General features: G+C 37.3%; 1 protein-coding gene across 2 annotated transcripts in view; it reads left to right on the forward strand.

Annotated features, from left to right (window-relative positions):
* The first annotated feature begins 13,390 nt into the window (after nt 1–13,390).
* dpysl2b (dihydropyrimidinase like 2b) overlaps nt 13,391–24,103 on the forward strand; it is a 30,648-nt gene continuing 19,935 nt past the window's right edge. Inside the window, exons 1-2 of one of the 2 annotated variants that reach the window (XM_088908470.1) lie at nt 13,391–13,697; nt 17,187–17,189. In XM_088908470.1, the coding sequence (XP_088764596.1) occupies nt 13,398–13,697; nt 17,187–17,189 (303 nt within the window). In that variant the 5' untranslated portion in view covers nt 13,391–13,397. Of the gene's footprint in view, nt 13,698–17,186; nt 17,190–20,947; nt 21,337–24,103 lie in introns of those variants that run through there. The other variant, XM_088908469.1, reaches the window with a different exon arrangement.

Below are 24,103 nucleotides of genomic sequence, written 5' to 3' on the forward strand. Positions count from 1 at the left end.
GGAGGGCTTTTATTCATAAATCATTTTTGTATCTCGGTAACACCAAGCACAAGATGAGAAGATCAGGTTCCTAATATTAAAAAATCCAAAAAATATTTAAGAAGCCTGCAATACTTGGTGAATCCTAGAATGAAAAAACAGACATGATTAGAAGGCAAACTGACATAGACTTGTTGGTAAATGGTTTATAAATAAAGGCCCTGAGATCCATTGCCCTTTTTAAACTTTATAAGTAAATTTAGAGGCTCAGCTTTCAAAGAGTTTGCTAAGAACAAAAGAAATTGATCTGGTTTTAGTGATGTCTTAATCTGTTGCAGTGTGAATAATGTAGTTGAAATGCATAGCTGTGGATTCTGCATTGCTATCTCTGTGTGGTGGATTGAGGGGAATATTTTAAAAACTAAAACGTAAAAGTTCATTTTAATATGCTAGACTTTTCCAATGTTGTTAGTGCTAGTGTTAGCTTCACACCCTTAATTTTTGGTACAGATGCAAACTTACTTTCAAATTTTATACTTATCCTTAAGAAAAATATTATAATCATATATAAAAATAATCATTGCCCCCTCCTAAGTTGACTCTTGGTAGTTTTATTATTTTTGATTGTGGCATTTGACCACAAACCACCAAATTGCGGCTTTACAAATCAAATTGAAAAAATTTGGATTGATTAACTTAAAGTATTGAAACGTGTTGTTTTATGCTTAAGGACCATTGGGTGTGAACATAGCATTCTAAATGTTTTCTTTTCTTTAACCTTCTTTTATTGGGTTTTAAAGAACTTCTAACTTTTCACTTACTGCATACAGTTTAAACAGATGTGTAGTTCCCATATTCAGAAATGGGAAGTGGAGTCAAACAGTATAGAGTACGGTACATTCAGCACTTGATTTGTACTCTATGTAATGATTTCTAATTTTAACCACCAATAAATACTTAAATGACAAATGTGATAAGGGCCACCTAGATGGGTTGTAATGTGTATTACACATTTATTTTAGTCTATAAAAAAAACATGTTTAAGTCAAAAAGTAAATTAGAATCCCCTAATCATTGACATTTTCCAAACTCCAAATCCAAACTCTCTTTGTGCTTTAGCACAATTCTAAGTAATATTTTTAAGTATTCATTTTAATGAATTAATAAAACAGTGATCTTAGTATTAATTATGGTATTAATATAATTGGCATTAAGTAAAAACAAACAAATGCCCAGTTGGATGCTATTCCTGATCTGCCTATAGAGAATTAACATTGTAGCCTGTCTCACTGATGGTTGTACAGTAGTTTCACCACTTCTCTTACCACCTCAAATATGTTAACAGATGGATTTCTTACACCCTCCTGACAAATTGAGGGTGCCAGCAGAGCTGTGTCTTAAAGGCATGGTAAAAGGTTTCTTAAGAAACTAATTGAAAACACAGAGGAATTAAAGGATCAAACAAATTAACCATCCTTTCGCACTGCAGTTATTTTTTGCCTGGTTCCCCCAAATCTTAACTTTGTTTTAGTTTTCACAAGTAACGATTTGTATTGATGTATGTGGAAGTTGCCTACTTAAAGAAATTACCTGGTATGACCTGATTACTACCGCATGTGAATCTATGTATGATCAAACCCTAAATCAAAATGTGATGGGTGGGGTGCTTTGTACAGTGACAATGTTTTTTCCTAGTTAATTGTCAAGTGAATGCATGCCTTTAAACATTAAGGCCAGGGGTTTTTGTATTACACGGATTTTGAAATTCACCTGTAAATTCAAACAAAAATGAAGCATGTCTGTACTTCTAGAATTCTTGTTTACTATTGTGCATGTAGGGCACAGTCAGCATGGCTTCGGGGTGAGGTTTGAAAATCTATTCTGTCACATTACAGGCCTGCGTTTTTGCAAAGAGAAGGTCTTTTGTGTGCTAAAATGCAATATGCTACTGTAATGGCCATTAAGACATGGGTAGGGTGCACGTTTTTCAAAGTGCAGTATAAATGAAAAAAAATAGGCCTACGTATGAAATGTATAGGTTACCAGCTATAGCTTTTTAAACCACTTTAAAGCTTTTCAAATTTGGTCTGAAGAACTTATCTCAAAACTTCACAACAGATTACTCCACTTAAAAACTTTTAGTCTTACTGCAGCTAAATGGAATTTAGTTCTATCTCAGCTGTTTCATTGATATCATGCTGTGTTTTTGGACAACTTTACAAGTCTGACATCCTCTAGGTCCTTGACTATGTCACAGAAGAAATAAGCTGTATTCATTGCATTGTGTGGTGGGGACATGATAGATATATTCCAGTTTGAATTCCCTCTTAATTTTCCTTTTAATTTTCTTAAAAAGTCCTTCATTGCATTACTCTAGGGTTCACTGTAAATCTGTTGCACTAACTTGTGTTCACTACCTCTTTGGAGTTTAAGAACCCAGAGGGCAGTTAATTTAGTCAAACTAGTTCACAGGGCACTAATCCTGATACTAGAGGGCCAGTTTTCATTCCCACAGTTCTTAATGACCCAAGTCAGTTCATTAATGTTTTAAACTGGTGCAATTTACAACTTTAACAATTATTCAGATGGATGTGCTTTATCAAGGCATACAAAACCTGCAGGCATTGCAGCTCTCTAGTATCCATTGTGTAGACGATTCCTCTACTGATCTAGGGATAGACCAAGTGTGGTTATTCTGCCTTGGATATGTTGAATTTAATCTTTTGTTTCTGTTCCAGCCAGGTGTAGTACTGTATGCTTTGGGCTTTGTGGTGGATTACAGAGACAGAGATTTGTTTTAGAGTATGAGACTCAGTGTTCACTCACTAATCAATGCTATTCTACACTACAATGTAGGAACAATCCCTAGAAGTGTTCAGGGTCTCCTGAACTTTACACACATGCACACACCTGGTTTTCTATATTTAATACTCATGTAGTTCTTTCATTGGGTTTTAAAGGACTTCTAACTTTTCACTTGCTGCATAGTTTTCCCTAGAGCTATATCTTTTCCTGGGGACATAGTTCTGTGCTTTTGTACACTCTCCATGATAAGCAGACCTATCCAGATTTTTTTGTGCCATTACATAGCAGAGCAATATTTATATTTTGGAAATGGAGCTTGGTACAATGTTTGCTGATTGAAAAGGAGTATAATCCCTTTTGCTCTGCTAAAGACATAAAAGTATATATAAGCTCTGGAAACTTTAACTCTGAAAAATGTGACCAGTACTGGATAAATTTCTAGTCTTTTCTGCAGTTAACATTATCTTTAACTCCTGTTTTGTGTTTTTTGGAATTGCTGAATTATGAAAAGGAATTTTCTGAAAGCATAAGGAGTTCACTGAGCCAAAGTAATTTTTATCCTGCTTTTTTTGTAGCTCTTTGTAATATTGTGTGTAATTAATCAAAAAGTGTGTTAAGATAGCACTTCTCATTTTGTGCCATTAAAAGTAGTCACAAAAAGGTTTGTCCCTACACGTGTTTGTTTTTTCTAGTGAACTTGCTGAAATCTGGTTGTATGCTTAATGTTTTGAGTAAGGCACTCGGTAACCATCTTTTGTTTTTTATAACTATGTCGTACACTAAGATTTTGCCAGCAATAGGAAGTGACAGGTTAGGATCCATGCAGGCCATAAAAGTACTGCAAAACTTCCAAAAAGTGCCTTTATTTGCAGTAGTAATGGAAAAGCACTGAAGATCAACTGAGAGGTGGTGTGGGAGTGAGTAGCTGAATAGCTGATTAAGCTACCAAATTGGAATATGAGCTTTCATCATATTTTTGTAGTTTACCTTTTAAAAGACTTGAGTAATTCATTGCTAATTCTGAATCCTATTGCATTGAATAAGTTATTTAGAAAGCCACAGGAAAATAAGTTGGATAAATACAACAAAATTAGCTCCCCTTAAAGACACCCAACCTAGGTGTTTCAAAAGAAATGATTAGTACCTCTGTGGGTCAGTTCATTTTTGGCAATTATTTTCTCTTCAATCTTTTTGCAGATCTTCAGGATTCACAGTCTCCTGGTCTAAAATCTCTTTTGACCAGGGGGCATCCTTCTTCCCATCCCTAGTGCTAACCATAACTACCACTTCAGTTGGGCTGGTCTACCTCGCTGACTCTTGGTACTATGCACTACCACTCGTACTGCTTCAGAAATCATATGGTTGAAAAAGATATCACCCAGCCGCTTTCTGTCAGCTATAACCTCTTGGCATTGAACTCTCAGCCCATGCTCATTGCTGCCTGCCACTTCTTTACCACTTTCCCCTTGTATTGCCCTGTTCCTCAACTCTACTTGTATTCAACAAGTCCCCATAGTGAAATGATTATAGCCTCTGTTACATGCTAAATGACACTTTCTTTTATAGAAGATATCTATAGGCCAGGTACTTTTGAGGGGTTAGAGAAGTCTATAAATCTGTGTTCCTAGTTATGGACATTCTTTGCCCAGCAGATTGCACTGTGATAAGAATAATGAGATTGGTTATGTTCACTACATTACAAAAGCGATAGTGCAGCTCCTGAAACAGTTTAGAGAAAGTCATCAGGCTATGTTTCCAGGCTTCAGGAAATGTCCTGGACTTACAGAATAAAGTACCAAATCTCTTCATTCTTGGAACAGAGAAGACTGCGAGGGGATTTTATCCATTTTTTCAGAACTCAAAGGTATGGACAAGCCCAAGGGACTTCATGACTTCCCTGCCATATTATCAAAAGTGGTACTCAGACTTGCACCAAGAAATAGCAATGTGAGATTAGAAATGGCTATATTATTTTTGCCATCCAGCAGTTATTACAAACAACAAATGGTGGTAATTTAGACCATTTAAGTCAATTGGTTCAATTAAATCATGAGAAGCTCAAGTGAAAGAAAAAATAAGAGTTCCTGTGGCTCTTCAACACCAGATATAAAGTTATCTGGTTTCCATCATTTCCAGTCTCTAATCTTGTAGTCTGGATACAAGGGATGCAGAATCCAGTTAACATGGATTCCTGCAAATTGTTTAGAAACCCAGAGTCCTCTGGTTTTTAACCCAACTCAAACTCTCTTGTAACTTTAGTGATCTAAATTAGTGGTCTTTTCAGCTTCTCGAACACTGTGTCAAATTTTAAAAAAATACAAGTCAGCAAAAGTCCCCATCAAATACTGTATATATAGCAAAAATATTTACATTAAATAAAATGAAAAATCATTATTGATCTTCTGCTCCTATAACTTAGGAGATTCACCCTCAACTGCATGGATGTTTCACAGGTTTACAGGTTCATAAGATTTTTCATGCACTTGTAGTAGGCCTTAATATCATTTTTTTTGTCAAATTGCTGTTTTTTTTTTCTTCAGAAGCACATGATCTATGGATGTGTGGAGCTACTACATGATTACTGATCTGACTTGTCTCAGGTAGATACTTGTATAAGTAGAATTTTATCTGAATCTTTTAAAGTTGAAAATACACTGTATTCAATTAGAGTAGTAACTTTACAGGCCTTGATGCCAATGTTACTCTTCCTGATTTAACAATTTGGCCAGGTAATTCACTGCAATCAACACTCTAAGATCTTGTGACACTCCAGAAACAATTTGACATACTGTATACTGTAGTTCTTATCTAAGAAGTTATTCCCTGCCCCACGCTGCCTCTCAGTGGTCACTGTACAGGTTGCAGTCAACAGGGTGTGTTTCAGTTTTCTGTGCTTTGTGCGGACAAAATACAGGACTGTGAACAAGAGATAATTATGTTAGTGCCTTCCTGGCTATGTATGTACTGTTTGTGATTGAGGGAGTAGCATTTGATGTCAATGGGTGTCTCTGAGTATGTGTGGCTGAGAGCTCCTCTTCCAAATGGGGTGGAACAAGTGGTCTGCAGATCAATATTAATGTATTTCAGTCTGTTAAATGCAGTGACTTAATGGCTTCTTAACATGAAGAAGCCCAACTAGATTCAATAACTTTCAAGTATGCTATGCTACTACAGTATTGCACCACATATGCTAGAAGATTGAACCACATCTTTCATTTTTCTACAGGTTTTTCTGCAGAAGGTTCCTTTTTTATTATTGATTTTGATATAATTATTCAAAAAATACCTATTGTGAGACAAATTTAAGAAATATTTTTTTATGTCAAAATTTAACATCTCAGCTTGGACACCTACTGTATCTCCACACAAAAAAAAATGGTTTCCTGAGCTTTCCTTGCCCATTTAGAAATACACCCTGTATTGCAATGGCATTTTTTCTTAATCACACCACCTGGCACAGTGTAGCCTCAAGTCTTTGCCAGAACTCCAGCTGCTGCCAGTGTTACACTGTTAGATCATCTGGTGAGAAGGAAAATTCAATCGTAGGCCTCCCAGATCCGGGGCTGGCCAGCTAGTGGATATTTATCTGATTAGAGAGGGTTAACATAAAATATAGGGCAATGCTAATCCAATGACTGTTAAAAATCCTGCAGTTTCTCACAGTGTTCCACCAGTGAGGGTCTATAGCATAAGTAAGAATGGAATCTCAGCTGAGTACTGTTGCTAATGGCAGAAGTCTGTATGGCTTTGTTCCCTCCCCCTCTTATCTAGCAATGCAAGTACAATTGCTGTGAATGGGGGGAGGGGGGGGGGTGAAATAAGCATAATGAACATTTATCTTTCGTATGACATTTTCCTTTCTGCGATTGCTTTTTAAAAAATTCATCTCCTTCATATTTGTATTACAGCTCCACTACAGCTGTACTTCCAAAGTTGGTATTTCAGATGATAATATGTATGTGTCCAAACACAGAAGGATTTCATTTATTTACCCTGGTAAGCATTCATCTAATTATAAAAGGGAGGTGGGTGTTTGCTTTCATGCAATTTAAATGTTGCACCAAAAGTCTGCATAATGAATAATTGATCTTTTTCAAGTCACAAAATTAGGAATGAAGGTTGCTGATAATTGTTTATCATGTGTTTCAGCCTGCATTGTCTTTTTTATCATTTGAAAACAATATTGAAACCTAGGGCACTTTGTATGTTTTCTTTCATTGTTTTATGTAACAAAGAGGGTACAAGGTGTGTATTACATCCTTGATATACAAGCTATACGTTGCAAGCTACATCAATATTTTGGTGTGCATATATATTGTATTTCTCTTTAAGGGTACAATTGGGCTCATTAATCCAGTAGCTCCCACAGCAGCAGCAAGAGGTTAACAGTGCAGATTTCACCAAAAGACGATCCCTTTGAAATACATAAAAATAGCCTTTTGGGCCTGCAGACAGACTTACCCAGTTCAGAGTACTACAACATGATTTGTTCTAGTTTTCAGCTAAAAATAGACACCAAGAACCTAGGAATGGCTCACAGTCCTAGATAGCACTTTTTTGTTCTTTACTTAGAAGTGTTGAATGTGACTGAGTTATGCAGGTGCTGTGGTGAAGTGCATCGTGAAGTACATCTATAGGAGATGCATGCAGCCAACACCCTGTAACCCATGGCAACAATCGGAAGCGCTGCATTGGGAGGAGCCAATGGTTACAGCAATGCTATTGGATGGCAGCAGGTGTTCTGAGGTTCTGTATGGGGGGGCAAGAGGGATGGGGAGGGGAGGAGTGGGTGTCTAGGAGAAAGAATGAGAGAGCAAAAACTGCCACTGCAGTCTGGCTGCACTGTAGTTTTTTTTTTTGCTTGAGAGCTCTTTCATAGGTAAGATGCTTGTCCAATTAAAACAATGTCTGTTGTCCCCAAGAAATCTGTGTCTTTGCCATTTTCAACTCACAGTAAAAGGATGCAAAGAAAAACAATACAAAACACAGGGACTCCCTTAAATAAAGGTATGTATTACAATAACTAAATAGTAGAAATACAGTATCTCTTGATTATCACATTGAAGTAGAATTAATGGAGTAAATGGTTTAAAAGGCGGTGATCCAGGATTTCATCAATAAGACATCAAATTTACTGAGAAAATATCTTATTAGCAACATATCCAAGCTGTCCAAGTCCCTGATTGATTCACTGCAATACCAAGGCATAGCACAGAAGACTGGGTTAAGTCTGTTTTAAACATACAGATGTACTTTTAGAGATCAAAGATCTCAGACACTTCATGACATTAAATCTTGGTATCTACTAGCTCTAATGTGAAATTCAAGGATTCTATCAACTGTATTAAAATATATTTTAATTTTGTGTTTAAAGCGGTTTACTGCTATTGTCACACTCAATTCTTGTTTGGTTAAAAACTTACAGAAAGTGTTATTTTACAGAATGATGATGACAGATGCTATTTCAAACAAGGACAAATCTTTACATAAACTAAAACAATACATAACAGCAGCGTAACTTCTCTAGCCTGATGTAGTCAAGTTTCGGAAGCAAAACGAGGTTGGGGCAGAGCACAACTGTGATGGGAAAACTCCATGAAAAACCAGATTGATGCTGTATGTGGTGTTGGTGGACCAGTAGGTGGCACTCTTACCCCTGGACAATAATTTCCAAACCAATGCCTCAGCGTAGCTATCAGGGACACTGCATTATAGGGGGTGCTGTCTCTCAAATGAGAAATTAAACAAAGGTGACTAGTTGATTGTTGCTCTGTTTGTAAGATTAGTGGAGCTCTGTTGTTCTAGATACAAGAATCCTCTCTTGTCTCTGTTATTTGCACTGTGTGCTGGGATTGCTGGTACTGTACATAATGGTTGCTGCATGTCACCCAGGTGAGTGACTTAAATGGCTGAATTGGATGAAGGGAGCCCCCACCTATTTCTTAGGTAGTTTATGATATATTGGGATGAAATTATTAAATAATTAGATTTATATAACAATAACTACCCTCTTGAGGTACTTCACAAGAAAAGAAAAAATGCCACTAAAAGAAACAAGACATCTGCTAAGCTTTAAAACTATACCCACAGCATGAAGAATTTTGGATGGGGGACAGTTCCTTTATAAAAAGGGGCATGCTGAGAATGTTCAAAAGCTCAGAGTCCTGATAGAGCCAGGCACAGGCAAGGAAGTACGGTGGCACTTTGTGCAGGTTGCATAGTTCTCAGCTATGCAGTGCTTTCTACTTGGTATTTCTACAGTGCGACCTTAAAACCAGTTCAAAAGCAACAGCCAAGGCAGAAATTTAAGAACAGGAGGGATATAACCTCTAGCCCAGGCCCTCTTTATTATGTGCATTGCCAATTTTTACACTGTATTCCTTTTCAAAGCACTTCCTGACATTGTTGCTTATGGTCCCAAGGATTTTCCTTGACTGTGTTTACTGGGAATTTCCGTGTTTCAACCATTTTCAATTTCCACCCCAGCAAGAATACTTATAGTACTTGGCTAAAATTGAGAGAAAGAATCTGTGGAGGATTTGCCCCTCTGTGAGAAAGGCTTCAGAGCTTCCTCACTACACTTCCTCCTGTTCTGCCCCTAGAGATGTCTTTTTAAATTTTTTATGTTTTTATTTTCCTGAGTAATGCCTGATGTTGATACGGCACATGCAATAGGATACAGAATCCTATTGCAGGGGAAATCAAGAAAATATTCCTTCATGTTAAGAACTTTTCCTTCTTTTATTTTCTGAGATCAAAAACAGCAGACATGTTCAATCATGCTTCACATGGCTCATGCTCAAAAGTTGACAGAGGAATTCATTTTGCAGCAGAGGCCACTTTCTTTGATCTGGCAGTCAGTCTCCAAATGAGGACGAGCCTGTCGAGGAAGCAATATAATTAGAGAGAAGCTGTGTGGGACAGTGTTGCCCTGTTTGAGTGGCAGACATGAAAAGACTCTTTTGCTTCAGAGCTGGCACCCAGCAACTGCCCACACTGCCAGTTCTGCCTTGTTTTGCCCAGGCGGGGAATGGCAAAGTATGATTGGGTACTTTAACTCCTCCTGTGCTGTTCTCAAGTATCTGTAGTGAGAGAGAGATGCAAATCTATTCCTTCCTATAATCTCATTGTTTTATCTGTGTGTCTTATTGTTGTTTCTTTAAATTTCATAACAGAATGTGATTTTGAGCTTTATGACACTAACACATTTTTTATTTTATAAAGTAATAAAGAATAACGGGAGAGATACTTCTGTTTTTGACAGATTTATTAGACTCGTTTGAAAGGAAACTTAATGTAGAATTGTGTTCAGTCTTGCTGGGGCTCAGATAAATAGTGAGGACAGTCATGCACCGTGTGCATATTTATTATAGTTACACAGGCAGGTAGCTAGCTACATCATTTTACATCACTCTCTATTCCAGACATTCATGTTCCAATGCATCTATTGTCCTGTTCTTCCTGCATAAAGGAGATTCCTGAAAGGCCTGAAGAGCAGTATTTCACAAGCTGCATATTAGAAAGTCTCTGCTTTTTGAATGAATGTCTGATCGCTAATGTTTCCCCCATATTTCTTGTTTCACAAGGCCCTTTCCCACTACGCATGCTCACACACAAAGATAAACACACCAAACCATAATACCCCAGGGAGCTGTTCTTTCAGAGGGGCAACAGACCCTTTGCTACCTCGTCTCTATAGAAACGGTGCCTTGGCTACAGCAATTATTGCAAGGTCTCTTTGACTGGAGAACAAAAACAGTGTGGGTCTAACCCTTGAAGCTGTGCTTAGAATATTACTAGTCATTCTGCCAGGGTGTGTCTTGACCTCAATCTCTTACTCTTTCTCTCCCCCAACCCCCTTCCTTCTCAGAGTGACTGCCATTGCTATCCTGCTAAGACTTTTTGTTTAAGTGGTTGAAAGATACAGTATATTAACCAAGGAAATACTCAGAGAACTCAGATTGACAAGTCATCGCCATACAATAATAATTAAAATGCGTGGCCACTTTGTGCAGCAGTGCGAGCCAATCACAACCTTGATGATCAACTAAATATTGTGTTTATTATTAAGTTGTGTTTCTTGTTCATATAACCTACAGTAAAATCAATACAAATAAAAATAACCATGATGATATGTTAAATCTCTGATCAATCAATGAGTAGCAACCAAGCAAGAGGGGTCAATTAGCCTCCTCTTGTTTATATTTTTAGGCTGTTATGGTGTGTAGAAATGGCACTGGGGTGTTAGCAGAGACATTGTATTTGTAACTTAAGCTTTAGTTTTTTTATTATTTAATAGCTCATTGTCAATTCAAAGATAAATATTAAAACTATTTTCATGGGTTTCTGTAATTTAAGTTATAAAATGTATAACAATAAAATGTTAAAGTGTCAATTAAAATGTTATAATTTATGTTTTATTCTTGACTGAATCAAAGGAATTGTAAAATTTGATCTCAATATTTTACTTTTTCCTATCGTTGAAAATGATGTCGTACACAATCAGGCGTTAAGATGCTTTTTATAGTCTCTTTTTGTGAGGACAGGCAGGAAAGATTGTTAATGACCTCTCCCACCACCTTACCACCTGTTTCATAAACTTCCCTGAGGAAGACGCTACCGATCTATTATACCCAGAACCACCTTGTATTTATACAGCATCTTTCCAACGGTTTTCTTTTTGATCAATCATATTTCCTCGTTATACAGTATGTGTACTGTCTCAATTATGTATATTGTCTTGTTTGTGTATGTTTTTTATAAGTAGAATGTTATTGCAGCACCAAGTACAACATAGTAAATTCCTTGTTTATGAAATGTACTTGGTGAATAAAGGTGGTTCTGATTCTGACATGGTGTTGCAACAACAAGGTAAAGTATAAAGTGTGAGAAGATAATAATAATAATAATAATTAATAATTGCTTACACTTCTATAGCGCTTTTCTGGACACTCCACTTAAAGCGCTTTACAGCGCAAAGCTTCTACAGTGGAAATTCGATAATGATCGAATTTCCAAATCAGGCCGCGAGATTTGAGATACGTTTTCTTTTCTTCCCTAACCACTAGTAACATCGTTACTAAGTACATAATAGAAAGATGACCGCCATTCTATAATTGCATATATTTGCATATCGTAAATTTATTTTCACGAGGTTTAATGATCCAACACGTATTTAACTTGTTTCCAAAACTGATTTTTTTTTTAAGTGTATTACTGGGGTTGATGAAAAATTAGCTGAACTGTATGTGTTTGAGTTTTGCTATTACAAAGAGATTCATGCTGTCAAAAGTTCACGGCTATTGTGGAGAGACTGCTTGGTGCTGAAGGGACAGCGCCCAAGACTGAGATGACGATGCAAGTCGGCATGCACATACGGCCTTCTGGGCAGGTTTTCCCTTGGGTTACATGTCTCGTTTCCTGCACCAAATGAACACCAGCTCAAACAGACACCTGCCATGGCTCCTGCATCGCACCCAGAACCAGAACATTTCGCATGCTGAATTTTACAACAAAACGTAATAGATCAGTTTTTCACTCATCTTCGTTGATCGCATACTGTACATCACGCGTATCAAGACGTCTTAAAAAAAACGCGTCTATTTTTTCTACTGCTTCAACACGTAGTTTTGATATTTATTTCGTTTTGATAACCAACGGCTGATTATCAAAACTTCACTTTGACCAAAAAAAAACCCTGAAATGCTTCGATGCATTTTATGTATGCTCACAGACCATTTCACGGCGTGCTGACAAAGGGATGCTCAAACACGCATTTACTAGTAAGATGCAGCTACATTGCCACTGTATTCCCAAAACTGAAACCATAATTTTAAAATCCCTATAAGAGCATTAGGAGTTAAAAGTCATACAATATACAGGAGTACATTATAGTCACCATCAACACCGCATCACTTCCGGATGAACACCCCTTCACCTCTCTCTTCTGCTCTCTCTCTTTATTTCGCTCTAGCTCTCCTCTTGGCGGAGTTACTTCTCCTGTTTGCCTGGAACTTCTTACCTCAGCTGCCTCGCTCCGCACCCAAGAGCGCAAGAGGGTCTGTTGTTAATTGCAGCACTGGCGGTCGTGTTTGTCAGTGTCTTCTGACTATTATTTATACCGTTTATTTAAGAGCCCCAGGCTTTCTCTTTTAGGGATTGAAATGGTTCGGCATCTCTGAATGACTGACGTTTGTCTGTTTGTATATGTGCAACAGATTGGACGCCCATTTTTGAATAAAAACGAATTAAGAAATAGTGCTAAAAAAACTTAAAGGAATGAGCACTGTAAAATGTTTAAATATAAAAGTTGGGATAGATTCCGAATATGAAAAGGTGTTCTTCTTTATTTCTTCTCCTGATATTCAAAAATACCATGCGCATTGAAAAATAAGTACACATCTCACGTACCGGTGTATCGTGATTTTTTATACTTCCCTTCTTTACATATTGCATTTCAGGGCTGAAGATTACTGCGCCGCACACCCTGTAGTGACTGAGGACCACCTGCACCAAAACTGGTGAAGGCGGCTATTTGCTGTGCAAAATTAACAACGGCAGCAGTGGCAGTAGCAGTAGCAGCAACAACAGCGAGCAGCAGCACACATTGAAAGATGTCGACCACCGAAGAAGTGCCTGCTTTTTTTAAAAACATGGGATCAGGCAGCCCCAAGCCGCGGCAGAAATTCTGTGGCATGTTCTGTCCGGTGGAGGGTTCGACTGAGAACAAGACCTTAGATTTCGACTCGCTCTCAGGGAGCCGGGGCGGTGGCAGGACTGACAGTAGGGTAATTGACAAGCAGAGGGACATCTCCCAGACGGGCTATCCCAGAGGCACATCGTTGGAATCGGGGAGGAAGGTGGAGATCAGGCGAGGCACCGGCAAGGAAGCTCTTCAGAACCTCAACGACAAGGTAGGTGTACCGTTGTGCACTGTAACGTAAACGGACTAGTGCATCTTTTCGTTGTCAAAGATGTTTTTGTCTTGCTTGTGTCTGCCTGAATCAAAAAATAAATAAATGGACTGAAACTATGGGAGAATTGTAAAGCACTTCCTATTGATCGTTATTTCTTGCTAAAATTTCAATTCTTTGCTGGAGGACGTATTGCCACGGAATGTTACTGTTTGATGACTAGACAATACCATTGGCAATCGTTTAACTAATAATGACTTTGCACTGTAGCTTCATAATGCCCTTTTTTCTTTGTGCAATTAGGTAGTCACATTGTATTGCTCTGTCAGCATTTGCAAAGTCACATCCACCGTGCAATTGTGAGATATGCCTACATATTCTCCTCTGTTTAAACAGAGGGGGTCTTTTTTATTTTGGGTCCTTTTATTTTGTCTGTATGTACACCTGTGTCTAGAACTTCTTGGCCCGTGATTAGAAAAAATATAAAATACCTCCCCCCCATTATATATGCATCTAGGAAACCTCAGTTTGGGCCACTCTTTCTCAATGGGACTGTAAAGTTGGATCCAGCACTGAGAAGCCTGAAGGAAGAAAAGCCCAACAAGAAAATCCAAGTCAAAGCCATTTTGCACCTATTAAAATTAATTTCATGTTTGATATAAAAATGAAGAGAAATGACTGTGGCAACATTGTATTAAACAAGAGCTACAGTCGATCAAGGGTCCAAGGGGAAAGAAATGAACTTCAGTCTATGAATATGAAATGGAGCAAATCTAAGATGCAGGTGACCAGATCAGAGAGGCATCACGTCATAAATGCACTGTGCTGTACATATGTTTGCACAAAACTTTCTGGACAGGTCACATCACGCTTGTATCCTACGCTTGGATTTTTTATAGAAGAACAAATGCAGGGGCTTACCATACAGCAGGTCCAGAGTGGCTACACATAGTTAGAGATTTTGTATTACCCAAACCTTTAATGTATAAATCGATTCAATTGCCAGGTTTCATTTTCCAAAATGAACATTAGTTCAACTGCATTTTACAAAGAATGAATTAGACCCTCTGGGCCACAGGGCATTCTGCTTTTTTGAACCCAACTATTTGCTTAATCAGACTAATTCTGTCAGTTTGTTAGATCTCACATGGGAGAGGATTTTAAAAACGTGTTGAACTGTGGCCCCTGTGGGAGGTTCCCCCCTCTCTGCATTAAAGAGGCCTATAAACCTTTGAACATTGACCTTTGTGGCTCTCCAGGACTAGAGAGGGCAATGCCCATAAGATGAGCAATAATAATAATTCATCTTTGTGACTGCTTTTCAACAAGCCCAAAGAATATGCAACAACATGCACTAACTGCACTGTAATACACAACAGAATAAAAAAGAATGTTGGAAAAAGTACAGGAAGTTAATTTTATGAAACCGTAAGTAAAATCAATCCAGTTTTTTGTTTAAAGATTTGGGCCGTGAGTTCCACAGACACAAGTAGACTCACTCACCCACTGAGCGGAGCATGGTCTTAATCAAAGTAAGATGTCCTGAACCTGTGGATCTTAGATCTGTAGACCTTCAATTAAGATCTGGATTATACTCATGCAATTAATCCTTCAATAAATGTGTACAGAAAAGTTCACTTTGAATTTCACTGGAAGTACTGATGCACAGTACCTTTATAGCACATGAGTTGCAGAATTCTGGATGTACTCAAGCCTGGTGGAAGAAAGATAATCTTTCATTTGATGTTACTAGCATGCACTTCAGATGAAAAAAAACAGTGTCACAAGCAACACTAACGTGTCTAACCTTGACAAAGACACCACAGCACAAAAAATTGCAGAAGGGGCAAAAGAAAATCTCCATTTAATCCTTGCAGGTGTCCATTTTAGTTCCAGATATGATAGTATTTCCACAAGCAATCACATTACATATGGACATATATATCATGTCGAGAAATTATTTATTCATTTGATCTAGACCTTGTTCCAAATGTGACATATGTTAAAAGACCTCCTCCCACACCTGTATAACCTATGAATCCCTAGAAGAAGAACTCTAATCCAACTAGTGCAGGTGTGCAGTGATGAACACTAACCATAGGAGTGTGTTACAACTAGTAACCACACTGAAACAGCAGACAGGATCAGGATTTTAAAAACAAGGGAGGACTCACCGCTGGTCTTTAGCATTGTCCTTTTATTGTCTCCAAATATTTCAAATATTCCCTCATAAAACACATTGTACTGTATAGACTGTTTAACAGGATTATGTGACTATGGCAGATGGGGTCTACTAGTGCAATAGTATTTCTCTACCAAAGAGTTTTAAAATCTCGAACTTTTTTGTCATTTGTTTTATAACAAGATTACATAATTTAAAGATTGTACAGTGTTTCAATGAGCCATAGCATAAAGAAAAATGGGCAGTCTGTGTCTTTTATAAAAAACTATACTATGAATACTGAGATTTGTTTTAGATTATATATCATGCATTCCCAGCATCTTCTGTAAACTTCTGTAAGCTGGACAAAGTGGATGTAGATATTTAAAATGTTCTAAACAGCAGCTCAAGGAAACCAATAGCTATACTGAAATAAACTTTAAAAATTGATCCATCCAAATCTTTACTTTACTGAAAAGGTAATTGGCAGTTTTTTCCCAACAGAGCCATCAAGAGACTAACAAGCTGTTGTGACAAGCCCAAAAAAGGGACAAAACATACAATAGGAAATTGGAACCAGGATTAAAAAAAATCCAAATGTGTAAGACACGCAAGATGCTATGAATGATAAAGGACCACAGAGCTTGTTCTGCTAGCTCAGTGATCTAACAGCCATTGCTAGGCCACATCCTGAACACAGTGACTTAGCAATCACATATTGTAGTTTGGTCATGTTCTCTAAATGCTGTCAAGTCTTTTTTTTTAAAGAAATACCAACTCCTTTTGATTCCTAAACAAACACTTTTGCTTTTCAGGTATGTGAAATGTTTTCAGGTATGCCAAAATAATGCACTTTCATGTTTTTCCATGGAAATTCAAAATGAATGCATGTTTTTTTTTTCATTTTAGATTTAAAATTCTATATAACGTTTGCATGGAAATTGGGTAAATGTTTTATATACCGTATGTATGTGTATACAGTATGTCCATATATACAAATTTATTCAGAACCTTGATATAATGTAACGGATCATTTGCTTTTGTAAAACGAATGCAAGTGTGCATTCTGTATTTGCAGAATAAATACATGAAAATATTAAAATATTAATATAATATAATAACTATAATGTTAACATATTTTTTTAATATAAATATAAAATGTTCAAAATGATTCATTTCGCAGCGATCAGTATTTCTTTCTGATCCTGCTATGGCTTACATGACACAATGAAGGTGCTTTCTGTAACTTTTAATAAGTTCACACACTACTCAGTAAGGAGGTTTACCTTTCTGAATAAATCACACTGTACTGGTAATGAGACTGAGAGAGAGTGAGAAAAAAAACTTAATTTGATTTTAAAACAATTACAGTACATCCTTTGGTCCCATTTGACTTGGGACTTGTGGTCATGTGTTCATTTGGCATATTCATGTCTGTTTATTTTTATGTTGACATGGAGTGACTCCTGATTATTGTCCTGAGGTGTGAGTTAACCTCTCAATCCACCTTGCATACAACACATTTGAGTAAAACCTTCTTTTCAGTCTATTTCTGGTGGAACAACTATCTTACTAGCCTTCACTTTTTGGATGATAGAAACGATAGAGGACAGTCTTATAGAACGTCTTGTAGTTGTAATCTGTGAGCTAATAACTATTTACCTCAGATCTTTGAATAATTCTCTAACTTCTCCCATGATAATGTAATTCTGAATGATTTGCTTCTGTGTTCACTCTCCTCAAATTCCTAACGACAATTAGGGAGACTTCTAGAAATGTTCTGTGGCCTTGTCCACCTACCAGATTAACACAAATCACTAGGGAGACTGAATTTTCTACATTTTAACAGATTTATAGGGTATGAATACATTTACATTTGATATTTTGAATAATAATGCAGTTATGTTAGTCAGACACGTTATTGTGATATCTAATTTGATAGTCTTATGGCAATGAAATTTATATATTAAATACTGGATGTACACTTGCATTTTGTTAAATCTAACTTTTGTTACATTGTGTCAATATTGCTTGAATAAATGTGGAGCTAACTGTGCATACTTTATGTACAGTATGAGGTACAGTATATACTGGATATGCATGCCAGCATGGATGTATATCTGCAGTATACAAATATATAAAAGAGAAGGAGAGAGGGAGAATGGGTTTTTATTTTGAGACACTAATATATTGACTGAGGAAGAACAATCTTCATGTATGGGACACAAGTTAATTATTTTCACAGACCCTCAGCAACTTTAAAAAAGAAATCCCTTACTGTTCTGCAGACCCTCATCTGTGACTTTTTAAATGTAATACTTAATTTTTCCAGATACTAAGTAAGTCAATAGAAAACATATTCTCATTTACAATGACTACCTGGTACTGCAACCATTCCCAACTAGGTATTTACTGAAGTGAAGTCCCTTGATGAAGGCTTTAAAAGCAGCATTTCATCTCATATTTCAACCCACAACCTCCCCATCATGAATCGAGAGTTCTGTCTCAAAACAGTTTATCAGGTAAAAACGAATGTAGTGCTATTGCTTAACTTAATATACAATGAAGAGTAGAGTGTGTTTATAACAAGTGATGCTCATTTGGGAGAACCCTTGAGATAAATGAATATCAATTCACATGAGCTATTAATGATTTGTAATTGGTTTAACTAGACTTAATTGCCATTGTTTCTATGCCAGAAATCACAGAGAATTTTAAGATGAAGGTAGGACCATTCAGGGCTGTAGTTCTCTGGGATCTGGAGACAGAAACTGTTTCAGGCGCTGCTGGGAACTCCAGCTGACAGCTGACACGCCCTGAAAATGAATGCTGACTGGTTCATTACAGTGTGGCACACATTAGTCCAAGAGGCTGCTACAGAGATTAGTGTCCCTGTGCTCTGGAGAAAAGCCTGATATCACAAGACTCATTCGCTGAAGAGTAGTACTTGTTCAGAAAAATATTGGAAAATGGGCTGCTTTGAATTACATATTAATGGTTATTTAAATATACTGAAATATAACAATATTTATCTGATTATATTATGAATATGAATAAAACAGGTTGTAAAGGATCACAGTTCTTAAAACTGCTTCGAATGCTATGGTGCATACTATTATTAACATCTAATAGATCATCTATTTTTTGTTGATTTGAGAATATTTTTGTCATTTTCATAATCATTGTTTGCATACACGAGAAAGTTGATTATTTTTATAGTTTATTTAATTAACTTCTTGATTTAATGTTTACTGCAGAACCAAATAACGAGTTTACCGTTGCCATGACAATAGGTAACCTGCTGTAGGTGACACCGCCCCCGTGCAGAAATAATTTGAAACGTCAATTAACGGACCCGAAGAAGAAGCCGTTGAAAAGGAGAAGAATTCCGTATTATATAAAATACATATTTACATTGAAGTAGTTAAACAATATCACTGAAAAATACGGAATAGGGAAAGGTTTTTTAATAGCATATTCGCAAAAGACGTAGCGAAGAGAAAAATGGTTCATGGAGACCGCAGACAAAGCAACCGGGTAATTTTGTTGTTGATGCCCCTTCTTATTACAGTAGTTTTCGTAGCAGTATTGGTAGTAGCAGAAGGCCTAGTATTAGTAATTGGTTGTGATCAATTACTACTACTCAGTAAATAAAAAACACCACAAGCTGCTGGGGTAATACCTATAGACTGATTGGTGGTAAAGGATAATTAAGCATTTCTTTAATAGAATGAGTAAAAACAAAACGGAACTTCTAAATTCCTTTTAGCGACGTTTAAAGGCTTTCTTTCCATTATCTAATGAACGTATGTAATACACTTCCTCGGTTAATTTCTGAGAAAATGTATAATCTATCAATTGCCGGAGTGAAGATTAATTAGCTTTCAACGTTTCGCTGAGAAGCAGAACTGGTCCCTTAAATCTGAGCGACAGCTTGTTCTTAAAATCCTCATAACCCTAAAGGCAGTCCTTTCAAGGTTATTTTACTTGAAGATTATTGTATTGCAAAATTATTAACTCGTGGGAGTATTATTTAAGATAGTAGATTTTTAAAATATTTTTTTAGATTGGTAATGTTACTGAAGTTTTATATGCTGAAAGCTGTTAGAGCAAAAACGTATGCCAAAGACTGTAACAAGTTTAAATTGTAGTATTTATTGTATGTCATTGTGGTCTGTTTGCTTATCTAGATAGGGGGACTTCAATCAGTTGCTTTTGAATTGGGCAGTTTTTCCAAACAATATCTAACCCTATTGCCCCAACACAAGGTTTTTCAAGGTTAATTTTCACTTGGGTTTTCTGATTCTAGCAACCTCGTTATTGCAAATAATAATGACCTGATTCTTTGAAGCCGTCTCTATGCTGTAGAATAAAAAAAAGGTTTTCTTGTAAAGCTGTCAAGGCTAAATTCAGAATTAGCCTTAAAAAGTCTGTAAAATTATTCTTTGTCTTAATTAAACTCAAGGTTGCAACCCTCACTAAGATATTGTGTTTCTGGTAATGGATGGATATCTGTAATGGTATTTTACAGCAGGCCTTTTCGGACAAATACAGGAAAAATCCCATTCAGGGCAAAACCAGTCAAAAAATTCAAAGCACGTCTTCTTGTTTATGGTATTATTACGTAATACTACGCTTTAGTATTTATAATACAATCCTTTTCCAATTTGTTCTTTTCCATTTCGATATTCTGTACGGTGTATAGATCTCCCACATCTGCAGAATATAAGAATGAAGGCTTGCTAGTAAAAAAGGGGGAAAAAAAACATGAAGTAAGCAATCAGATTAAACGGCTACAGTGAGGCGCACTATGAGATACGGTTACATATTGCAGTTGGCATCTGGGATCTAAAGCTGATTGATGAAGTTTGGAATTTTGAATGGAAAAAATGGAGAGAAAATTGGAGAGAGACGGCGATCCAACAAGGGTTTTTCGGATTCGGCGCAAGTGCTGTGATTTGCATTCTGAACAGGGAGGCTATAGAAACTATCCCCCCACCACCACCCCCCTATTCAGCCGCCGCCATCCCAGGCTAAGAAAAAGGAGGGAGGATGGGGGGCTTTCTGTTGGAACAGGGCGGGGCACTGCGCATGCTTGCTGGCCTCCGCTGAGCAAATCGTTCTCCCAGTGTGTCTGTGTCTGTCTGGGTAGGTTTGGTGCAGCAGCGGCAGAAAAGAAAAGGCTTGCATTGAAGCCGAGAGCTTTTCCCAGGTCTGCCATCGTGGTGGTTCGCCATCTGAAGCGAAGACTATTGCTGTTGAAAGGCTGCCGCAGGAGGTCCGTGTGGCTGGTGGCGGTGTGCGCTGTGTCTGCGGGTCGAGTCGAGCGAGTGTCAAACCTGCTCCGTGCAACGTAGCCCGAGCATCCATTCCTTTCACGCCTATAAAGACACGAACAAACAGTATCGCCTGTAATAACGTAATAACGGAACCGAGATGTCCGGATATCAGGGAAAGAAAAATATCCCTCGGATCACCGTAAGTACGAAGAGTAGGTTTTCCTATGCGACGTGAAACAAAAAAAAACTGGGCTGCCTTGTATGTGTGCGTTCCTGGTGGCAGCAATAGAAAGGACAAGGATTACAACAAACACAATGGACACAGCCGTCTTCCTTTTTTTGACGAATGAATGCTTTTGAAGGCGGCACTTCATTAATGCTGTATTTGAAATAGGATTAATAATGAACGGGACACTTTAAGCCATTAGTCAGTTTTGGGTACCAGTGATCTTAAATAACGGTGCAAGGGTCCGTAAATGCGCAGTCGTTTGCAAGGTGTTTTCATTGACAGATGAACAGGGAGGAACCCTTGGATTTAAAAGGGCGATTTCGTTTTTGGGAACAAAAAAAAACATTGATGTGAATTGCAGTCTGCTTATAAATGAACACATTTTGTCTTAGCACTGCTGTTATACTGTATATTTTATTGGTATAAGCCTGATGGTAATGTCCGTTTTTAAACAGGCTGAATAATTACAGCTAGAGATAGCTAGAACCAGCCATTGTGTTTTAAATGAATGCTGGGTTCCGTTAATTGTAAAGGCGACTTTTTACCGATTATTGTGGTTTCAAAATGCAAGAGCACGGCGAGGCTTGATACCGAGTTCTTTTGTACTTCGGTTTACTGTGCTGGCCAAGCTAATTGACTGCTTGCACCCGCCCATCCGTTCTTATTTTAGTGCCTGGGAAGAGATTTAGGAATCTTTACCCGAGCTAATATGGTGTAATTTGTATATATAGGCTACATTTCATATGGCGTGGAATACTGTTTTTGGAGAACTCTGGTTAGGGGCTTGGATAGCGATACGGTCTTTTTTTAATGTCCGCACAGAAGCCGTGGGAGATCATGGCGAAGAGAGAGAATAGCGGGGTAGGATAATGGAAAGAAACAGATGGAGGCACTGCCTTCCTCCTTCACTTCCCCATCACTGTGTCAGCCACTCTGGTAATGAGCAGCCTGCGAAAAGATAGCCAATAACATAAGCGGAATAAAATAGTTAAATACAGTTTGCGAAAGTTTTTTGTATTCCTTATGTTCCTTCTCTTACACTGAGCTAACCCAGTGCCTCCAAGCGAATTAATATCTTTAAAAAATCTGTACTATATCAAGAATAGCTTGGAGAAGATCCCTGTATACAGGGAATATAGGTCATTGGTAGTAACCCAGTTTCAATCTTTGTGATGTGTAATTCATAACTCATTATTCAATGAGACCATATTTCTGTATGTTTTTCCTGTAAAACTAAATATTTACCACATAGCAGCATTTCTTCTCAGAACGATTACATTAGGGATAAAATCCCTGATTGTCTCCCTCCCTCTTTTGTCTTGACAATTAAGGCATCTCTGAAGTCAGCTCTTGCAGATGCATGGGTGGGATTCTTCAGACATCTGTCAGATTTGGATGACAGGTTAGACTTGGAGAAGATCAGCTAAAGCTTTCTTCTCATGTATGATCACTTCTGAGTCTGACCAATTTATTTGCTACATTAAATGCTAGGTTTAATTATCCTTTCAATTAAATGTATACATATAGTCATTATGCAGTTTAAACTTTGTCTTATCAAGCACAAATGCTTTGTGGCTCCTAGCCCTGCCTCTTTCGAAGTGCACCTGCTCACTAGAAATAGCAGTAGTGCTGAGAGCCCACACCCTAACTGACAGGCTGCCTGCTTTATCTGAGGAGCTGCTTGAGAAGAGGGTGCAGCCTGCATGTTTCAGGCACACCGCTACATCGAATGGCCTGAGGCAGAGGGCCTATTCCATCTCTTTTGGAAAGAATGGCAAGTTTATCCACTTTGTGTGTTTTTAACCGTTTTGTGCATTCTGTGGTGTACAGTATATTTATAGTACTTTTAAGCAGACATGTGTTTAATATGCATTTGTCTTAAAATGTATTAAAGTCCACTTTAAACGTTTTTTTTTGCCAACATGGTAAAAGATTAGAAAAAACGTTGTTTTCTGAAACAGCATTTGGTAAATTATCCTATATATGGGCACATTTCATAGTTTTTTCCCCATTAAAAATTAATGCACTTTTAATGTCATAATCATGATTATGTTCTAAATGGTCATTTGTGATATTTGTAATGAAATTATTCATTTTTTCAATATAAAATACCAGTATTTTATTCTTTGCTTCTGTTAAAGTTCCACTGAAGCAGAAGCAGTCTTCAAATACAGTGCCTATTCAAACACATAAAATGGTGCATACATTTTTTAAAATGTAATGTCATGTTACTTCTCATTGTTTCCTTTATCAGTAAAGTACACATTAAAGCAATATTTAAGTTCATGTATAAGGTTTTCAAAATGCTCCGTCTCTTAATAAAAAGCTAAGACTTTAAAGATTGGATTCATCACCCTTCTTAAAAGGGTTCAGGATGTAATTTCTTAAAAACATTAATTAGTAGATGGTTCAGACAGTGGAAAATATTTTTGAATTTCTACATTGGCATTTTGGGCAACATTTTATCCTTGTAATGCAAAAATAAATTGCTTTTATATTGTAGTTTTCATATTTTTTTATCAATTTATATAGAAATGCTTTTGTGAGACCTCCAGTGCTACATGGTTCGCAACATGATATGCCACAGTGGTTTCTGGTGAAACTACTAAACGAGTTATTAAGTGATTATATCACGGTTCATGCTTTAGGTTGAAAGTACTGCTGAGAATGTGACATAATTTCTGAAAACAAATACAGAGGACTGTTTGAAGGACATTTGTTTCACCCCAGATTTTGT

The sequence above is a fragment of the Atractosteus spatula genome, chromosome 2, assembly GCF_055471065.1.
Source record: "Atractosteus spatula isolate fAtrSpa1 chromosome 2, fAtrSpa1.hap1, whole genome shotgun sequence".
Lineage (NCBI taxonomy): Eukaryota > Metazoa > Chordata > Actinopteri > Semionotiformes > Lepisosteidae > Atractosteus > Atractosteus spatula.